The 9050-nt window shown below is 42.7% G+C and overlaps 1 protein-coding gene across 1 annotated transcript in view; it reads right to left on the reverse strand.

Moving 5' to 3' along the window:
• The window catches only part of LOC134612718 (multidrug and toxin extrusion protein 2-like), a 129797-nt gene extending 120995 nt beyond the window's left edge, over positions 1-8802 (reverse strand). Inside the window, exon 1 of the mRNA XM_063457144.1 lies at positions 8550-8802. Within this exon, the coding sequence (XP_063313214.1) occupies positions 8550-8711 (162 nt within the window). The 5' untranslated portion in view covers positions 8712-8802. The remainder of the gene's footprint in view (positions 1-8549) is intronic.
• Between the last annotated feature and the right edge of the window lie 248 nt (positions 8803-9050).

Here is a 9050-nt window from a genome sequence, read left to right on the forward strand (position 1 = left end):
CTCTTCAATTTGTCCTGGGGGCCTATAAATCACACCTACACGAGTTACTGTGTGATTACCAAATTCTAACGTAACCCAAACGGACTCTATGTTCGCCTCACTAACCTTTATTAGACTAGATTTTATGCTATTCTTTACATACAGGGCCACCCCTCCCCCTTTCTTGCCTTCCCTGTCTTTTCTATATAAAGAGTACCCTGGTATTGCTATGTCCCAGTCATTTTTCTCATTATACCATGTCTCAGTAACAGCGACTAAATCTACACTATCAGTTGCCATTATTGCCACAAGTTCATGGATCTTATTCCCTAAACTGCGAGCATTTGTAGACATGGCTCTAAGCTTATCATTTTTTAACACACTTGCTACAGGCACCTTCTGTCCTTGTTTTGGGGGACAATTGGATTGATGTTTTATCACCCTTTTGCCCCCCCCTCTTAGTTTAAATACATCCTAGCAAAACCTCTGAACTGCTCACTGAGAACATTTGTTCCCTTTTGAGAAAGATGCAAACCATCTTTTTTGTACAGTTTATTTCCATTCCAAACAGAGCTACCATGAGCAATAAAGCCAAATCCTTGCTCCCGACACCATTCACCAAGCCACAAGTTAAAGTCCCAAATACGCATCCGCCTGTCATTCTGAGTGTTATGCACAGGCAGAACTTCAGAGAATGACAATGTGGAAGCAACCTGTCGTATATCATTGGCAAAAACACTAAAAACTTCCTTAACCGCTGAAACCTCATTGCAAGCCAAGTCATTTGTCCCTAAATGGACAAGTACATGTAATTCCCCTTCCTGCTTTGCTTGCTTAACAATATTACAGATACGTCTCCTGTCTCTGCGAGCAGTAGCTCCGGGAAGACACCTCACAAGACCACCATTGTCCATCTCCACACCTCTTATGATGGAATCCCCCACCAACAACTGCTTTCTATTAGGCCTCACCATAGTCTTCAAGCCTCTCTGCACAACACCACTAGCCTCAGTGCCTCTCTTCACAACACCACTAGCCTCTGTGCCTCTCTCCACAACACCACTAGCCTCTGTGCCTCTCTCCACAACACCACTAGCCTCAATGCCTCTCTTCACAACACCACTAGCCTCAATGCCTCTCTTCACAACACCACTAGCCTCAATGCCTCTCTTCACAACACCACTAGCCTCATTGCCTCTCTGCACAACACCACTAGCCTCATTGCCTCTCTGCACAACACCACTAGCCTCTGTGCCTCTCTTCACAACACCACTAGCCTCAATGCCTCTCTTCACAACACCACTAGCCTCAATGCCTCTCTTCACAACACCACTAGCCTCAATGCCTCTCTTCACAACACCACTAGCCTCAGTGCCTCTCTTCACAACACCACTAGCCTCAGTGCCTCTCTTCACAACACCACTAGCCTCAGTGCCTCTCTGCACAACACCACTAGCCTCAGTGCCTCTCTGCACAACACCACTAGCCTCAGTGCCTCTCTGCACAACACCACTAGCCTCAGTGCCTCTCTGCACAACACCACTAGCCTCAGTGCCTCTCTGCATAACACCACTAGCCTCAGTGCCTCTCTGCACAACACCACTAGCCTCAGTGCCTCTCTCCACGACACCACTACACTCTGAAAGTGCAGAAAATGAATTATGTAGAGCAACAGACTGTGCAATATGCCTTTTATCCACAACTCCAAGTCTACCAGATCCTACAGTAATCCATCTGCCATTCCTAGTATGTCTCTGCGGCAGTGGCTTTGCAGCAGTTCCAGTCTGAGTTTGTTTTGGTTATGTGATTTGTGTCAGTGGCCCACCCTTTTACCGCATCCATAGACTTCCTGCTTTACTGGACACTGCTGTTAGGGGGTATGGGTTTACTTGAAAGATGAAAGCGTGAGATTAGCAAAGGGTTTGTGTTTTCTCATAGTTGCATCCTATGAGTTTCCCTCCAGCACCATCTCCATCAGATACATGACGCTTAGGAGGTAGGACTGTTTTAGTGTTTTTGGTCAATAAGATTTTGTAATTATGCCCATCATAATTATCAGCACCAGGCCCACTGGCCTCTTAATCCGGCCCTGACCAGACGACACACAGTTCTGGAGGTTAAAATACTCAACTCAAGATATCAGTATCTAAAGTACATCTAAACGCTCTGTACATCCCCAAATCCCCGAAATTAGTTCCATGGAGTTGCTTGGTTTAGTCCGACGAATTGAAACTTTGCGCCAAAACCAATCAGCTGAAAAGGCGCGAACCAAATAGCGCCATTAATCGCTCAGGGGAGGAGAGGAGTTTCGCCGCCCAATCTGAAGAAATGGCCCCTGCGGTGATGCCGGGAGCCAGAATATGACATCACCAGGCCCCTGTATCACTAAACCGCACGTGAGGAAGCAGAGCAAGAAGAGTGTGAAGATTACACAAGCCACTGGACGCCAGGAAAATAATCTACTCTAGCTCTTCCAAAGGCTGGGTGGACATAAATTAAAAGTTAAAAAAAAAAAATATTGAGTGTGGGAAAAAGTCAATGAGTGTGTGTGTCTTTATGGCAGTGTGTCTGTTTAGGGTGCCGGCCTTGATCTCATGGAAAAGGTGTTTTTACTCACCTTTTTTTCCCATGTCATGCCAATCTCGCCTCCATGGTTGAGATACTCAATCTTGATGATCTCAGTCAAGCCAATGCTTTCCCATAAGAATCCATTGGGAGGCTATTGTGCATTGTAACGGCTACCCCAGTGGAGAGGGGGTATCAGCCGTTGGAGACGTCCTTCTTCCCGGCAAGATGCTGTGTAGTCATGGAGTAGCTCTATTTCCATCAGCTGGATCCAAGAGGTAGAGCTCTTAAAAGAGCTAGTGATTAGCTGGGCAGGTTCCCTTTCAATAACGAGACAAAGCTACGTTTTGAAGGGTAAAGTAGAACTGAAGTTTAATGACAGGTACTCACCTTTTATGCAGTGCTCCCATGCAAGGGAGACACCCACAGACAGACAATTATACATTGACCAATCAAACAATGGTTACAACCCACATATTCCCTCCCCTCTGCCTAGGGGATAATTGAGTTACTTACTATAGAAAATATAAGTTTTATTCATGCATGATGTAAAACCAGAAAGTTATACAAATGTATAAAAAGTATGATTTTTTAGCTTGGAGATAAATGAGTAGATACTCATTTATCTCCAAGCTAAAAAAAATCATACTTTTTATACATTTTTATAACTTTCTGGTTTTACATCGTGCATGAATAAAACGTATATTTTTACGAACAGCGCAACTTGGGGACAAACATATCCAAAATTTGTGTAAATCCGTTTAGGGGTTCAGGACACAGTCAAAAGTCTCTTTGGACCGACCGCACGCCTGTGTGTATGCCCAAAACAGTTCCACTGATTCAGGATGTGCGGTCGGTCTATTCTTTCATTCGACTAAAATCCCAATTTGCACAAACGGATTGATTCGTGCTTAGTCTCTTTGGATGCAGCTAGTTCGTGGGTTTATTTTGGAGAAAGAGCGCTCTGTTCGGATGAATTTAGCCGAACGCACGGAGGATGGATGTTTCAGCGGTAAAGTGTTGCCGTAAATCGTTCCACGTGTTTGACGACCAAACACCGCTGAGTGCGTTCGACTAAACAAAATGGCCGCTGCCACGTGTTCATGCAAACGAACGCCGACCACCCTGTATAACAATTAAACCAATGGAGTGTTCGTGGTTTTCACGTTGATACTAGAGTCAGGGAGGTAAATGAGTGCCACACTTCTGTCTGGGTGGTCGGGCGTTCGGTAAAAATTCGGTATTCGAACAGTCTTTTATTGTTCATCCAGTAAACGAAGTCAATTACACGAACAGTCTTTGTTCTTAGGTAAAGGAGCGATGTTACTGATGGCAGGAAAAGGTTAAGGTCCCCAGGCAATATTGTGGGGGGTTATTACATGCATGCACAACAAAACATTGCACCAATCAGCATCTCCTCATAGAGATGCATTTAATTAACATTCAGTGCAGAGTGTGGAGACTAGGAGACTAGGAATTACCTCTACTGGCCTTCTGAGTGAATGTCACTAAAGGTATTATTAGGCAGCAATGTCAATACTGCCTTTTCTCTGAAAAGGCAGTGTTTACATTAAAAGTCTGCAGGGACAGGATATAGACACAAGAAACACTATGTTAAACTGTAGTGGTTCTGGTGACTATAGTGTTCTTTTAAGAATTGTATTTTTGTCGTTGCAAATTAAACTTTATTAGTTTAAAAAAAAAACCTGGCTTCTAACTTTTTTACAAAAACATAGGTGGACCAGTGCTTAAGAAGCTGAGCAGAAATGTACGCTCATCCTTAGAGATACACACAGCCCAAGGTGACCAGGCAGGGAATTTGTGCACGGAAGCTTGACAAGAAAAGTGCTCCAATACACAGTGCAGGCAAGGGCACAAGCAAAAGTATTGTAGAGGTGTAGCCATGATCAGAGGATACCAGAGGTCAGAATAAACGAGGATAGGAGCCAAGATCAGAAGCCATGGTTAGTCTGGAGAATACAAGATCAGGAGAGAAAATAGCTGGAACCAAACACATCTACCAGAAACAATGAACTAAAGCTGATAAATGGAAAAGGTGGAGATTAAATACCTTGTTAACGAGTTGCTAACAAGCGGGGTGTTCTAGGTAATCCTGAGACCGTTGGCTAATCTAGACAGGTGAGTCTGGCTAAGCATATAACCAGATTCCAGCCCTCAGTGCTGAAGGCAGGACAAGGCGTGATTGGAAATCAGTCTGAATAATGAGCTGAAGTGTGTCTAATATGCAATACAGCAGCACCAAGCTAGAAAAAGACTACAGTTCAAATCCCCGTAGAGCCAACTGGGTGGTGGCCACACCTGGTTGTCTTTATGACACGGTGCAAACCGTGAAAGGGGTTCCATCAAAAAAACCCTAAGAGTAGCTGAAAGAGAGAAAAACCAAATAGGTACAGGGTGCACCAATAAGAAATAATAGATTAAAACCAAGCTGAACAATATTGGATCAATGGAGTAAAATAAAAAAGTAAAAATAAATATAATAAATTTGTATTTGTTTTATTCATTTTACTCCATTTAATGTACCAGGTATAAAAAGTATAGTCCCGAAGTTATTATCCTTTCTATTCATGGGTTTTCATGCAATGTTCCTGATTGAAGCTTTACAATTTTGAAACATTTGCACAACGTGGATATTCAACCAATACTGGATCAAGTCGATACACCAGCCCTCTACAACCATATTGTGTTTCAACAGGTATATAACACCATATCCCAGGAATTTACTAAAGCATTTTTTTAAGAATTGGCAAGTGCCTCAAAAGAACAAGAGTTTGCTGCAGTAATTCCACAAACTCCCCAAATTACTCAGCTACAAGAGGGGAGTGAACCTACGAGAAATGCTGGTACACATGGATCAATAAACACATATTCAAGCACAATGACTCAATTCCAATCTTAGTTGTTACAGATGACTAAAATGCACTGCTTGCAATAACATGATCCATTCACCACCCGAAATGAGGGAAAGAATATACCATATGGCTAGCGTCTAATTACTTGCACCACTATTCACATAGTGCTCTGTTTGCTGTGCCCTTGCAAGCTTGTGTGTGTATATATGTATATGTGTGTGTATAATACATAAAACCTGAAAGCAGTGGTGTATCCTGGTTTTGTGCTGCCCTAGGCAGGACAAAACTCAGGCGCCCCTGTGGCAAACATAGCCACTTCTGGACTGTAATATAGAAAGGTTGTCCGTACTATGTGCTGTGTGTATTTTGCTATGTATCCTGTGTGGTAGATGTAAATGTACTGTGTATCTATGCTATGGTGATTCGCATGCTGGCAGCCGTAAGCTACCAGCATGCAAGTACTTCGTTCGACGTAGCAATGCACCCTGGGAGAATTACACTGCATTATGGGAGAAATCCCCTAAAACTTCTGTCCGGAAACCCCTTGCATGGGGAACTGTATAAATATACAAGCCTGTAAATAAAGCCAGTTAGTTGACTCCCAAACTGTGTTTCGTCCGGTTATTGGGAGGATTGGGATATTGCCTTACTTTTCAGCGCTGACTGTGGATTTACCTGTGGTACCAGCGGAGATCGTGGATTCTACTATTACACTCCGCTACAGCCCCTCTTCCCCCCAATGCCCCAACCCTTCCCCCCTGCCCCACCTTCTAAATACACACACACACACACATTCATTGACAGATACACATACACTAGCTAACAGACACACACACACGCACTAACAGACACACACTCACTCACTCACAGACACACACACACACACACTCACTGACAGACAAACACTAACAGACAAACACTAACACACACACACTCACTAACAGACACACACTCACTAACAGACACACACACACTCACTAACAGACACACACACTCACACACACTAACAGGCAAACACACCCACACACACACACACTAACAGACACACACACACACACTCACTAACAGACACACACACACTCACTAACAGACACACACATACACTAACAGACACACACTAACAGACACACACATACACTAACAGACACACACACTAACAGACACAGACACAGACACACACACACACACTTTTTTTTATTATTTAACCCCCCCCAGCCTCCTTACCTTTGGGAATGCTGGGGGGGGGGTTCTCTCTCCCTGGGGTCTAGTGGGGCTGCTGGGCGGTCGGGCAGCGCGCGAGGGAGCTGAGCAGAGCACTCAGGGGAAAGTGCTGCCTCGCCGGCCCCCCGCCCAGCAGCCTGCCTGGCTTGTCAGTTAGCCTGCCTGGCTTGTCAGTTTATACATCATTAGACATGTTCAATTTGTTTTTTTTTTTATGGTAGCCACTGAGGTATCATATGTTTGAGTTCTCTCCTGAGTTCATTAGCTTTGTTAATGTTAATGTACAAACGGTGTATAGGGTTTTGCTTGTCTTTATCCTACGTCTCATCTTTCACATCAGTCTATATCTTAAATACCAACACTCTCGGTGTGGTCCTGATGCTATATCCCAGTATATAGTCACCTTCTTTGTTAATTCAGAATGGTGTGTCATAAATCTTTTGTGTTATTGATTCCATTAGTGTTATTTTCATCCTATCACTCTCTCTTTTATTATTCTTAGCGCCAAGTAATTCCGCAGAGCTTTACAATATTATTAAAGGGGGGAGGGATTTACAATAAATGAGACAATTACATGACACAGTAACAATATGTAGATGAGGGCCCTGTTCAAACAAGCTTACAGTCCTTCATCCTTACATCCCCTATTTTTATTCAGTTTTGGTGTGTTTTTTTTTTGTTATCTTGATAATAGTCCTGTGAATAGAATGAAAAGTTGACTTGGAACTTCAATAACCTGCACTACATGCGGTATTTGTTAAGACCTTTATTAGTACTCTGTGTGCACACCTTCAAGGTTCATATATACACGATTGGAGTGTATGAACCTGGGCAGCAGCAGCAGCAGCAGCAACAACAACAACAACAACAACAACAACAACAACAACAACAACAACCACCACCACCACCACCACCACCACCACCACCACCACCCCCCTCTCCCCCCCCCCCCCCCCCACACTTTTTAAAACATTTTGAATGAAAGGTCCCCTTTGCACCTGGCAGAAAGCATATGGAGAAAAAGGGAAATGAAACAGTGTTTTTCTTTCTCCTCCTCATTTGCAATGTGTGCTCTGTCTGTGCCTAGATTAAACTGGGTTATATTGTAATTTGCAAAAAAAATATTTTAATAGAAATTTGAAAGAAAATGGCATCATTAAAAAGGATGATTTATTTTAAAATGTTTTATTAAATGGTATAATTTCCAGAGAAGTGACGGCACATAAATATTCAATGAGGCATTCTTTAAAAAAATTTTTTTTTTTTTTTTTTACTTGACAGCAGATGCATATGTTATGTAAAAAAATAACAGCTATAATATATTTGACTACCCATTCCTTTCAACAGGTGAGGTTGCTTTTTGACATTTACCCCTGCAGTGTAGAAACTGTTGAAATACCAGGAATGGTTTGAAGTGTATGAGAGAATGTTCAGAGTTGTAAAACTTGCGGAGAGTTCTATAGGGTTCCAAGTCTAAGATTGTGATCTGAAATTGGCAGCCGAGTTATGAACGGACAGAGGTACGGTATGTACAGTGAGAAAGTATGTGACCTTTCAAATAGCACATCGTTTCAATATCAGCTTTTTTTTTTTTTTAATTTAGACTGACAACAAAATAGTGATTATTTTTATGAATGTTAGATCTATAATGCTTCACAGATGCAATTAAAAAAAACAACGATAAAAAACAAAATTATAAATGAGGCAGTGAGCGAGTGTGAGAATGTCACGGTGAGAGTTTGTGTATATATAAATGTAATTACAACATGACCGGGTAAAACCGACGGGTGTTTTTTTTAAATGTTATTTGATAGAGGGTAGGACATTATAAATAAAACTACAGAAAATACATGCATCAAGCATCCTTACTTACTGAAATAGACAAACAACTAGCCGGTTTCCATAACTTACCGCAGGACCCGCCAGCGCACACTGCTCCTTCACTTCATCCAGAAAGCCAGGAGGCAGCATCCGGCTTAGACACCGGGGGATCCAGCTGGACTTACCCCTGAGAGGCGAGCTCTCCTCCAGGGGCTGCCAGTCCCCATCGCTCTCAGTATTCTCTCCCGTCATTCTAGGTCTCTATAACAGTGCAGATTCTTATTCCGTGTGAAGATCCGCAATACAGAACACCGATAGAACAGTCTGAACTGGAGGAAGGCAAGCTGCCCTGTGGCGATGAAATATAAACAATTAAACTACGTAAAAAAGTATTTTTAAAGCGGCTTTTTTTTTTTTTTTTTTGGGGGGGGGGGGGGGGGATATTCAAATTACCTCACTGAGCAGCACCTTTGTTTATTTATTTTTATAACGCTTATTTTTAACCCCTTAACCCTTCAACCCCTTAAGAACACATGACATGTGTGACATGTCATGATTCCCTTTTATTCCAGAAGTTTGGTCCTTAAGGGG

The sequence above is a fragment of the Pelobates fuscus genome, chromosome 1 (genome assembly GCF_036172605.1).
Source record: "Pelobates fuscus isolate aPelFus1 chromosome 1, aPelFus1.pri, whole genome shotgun sequence".
Lineage (NCBI taxonomy): Eukaryota > Metazoa > Chordata > Amphibia > Anura > Pelobatidae > Pelobates > Pelobates fuscus.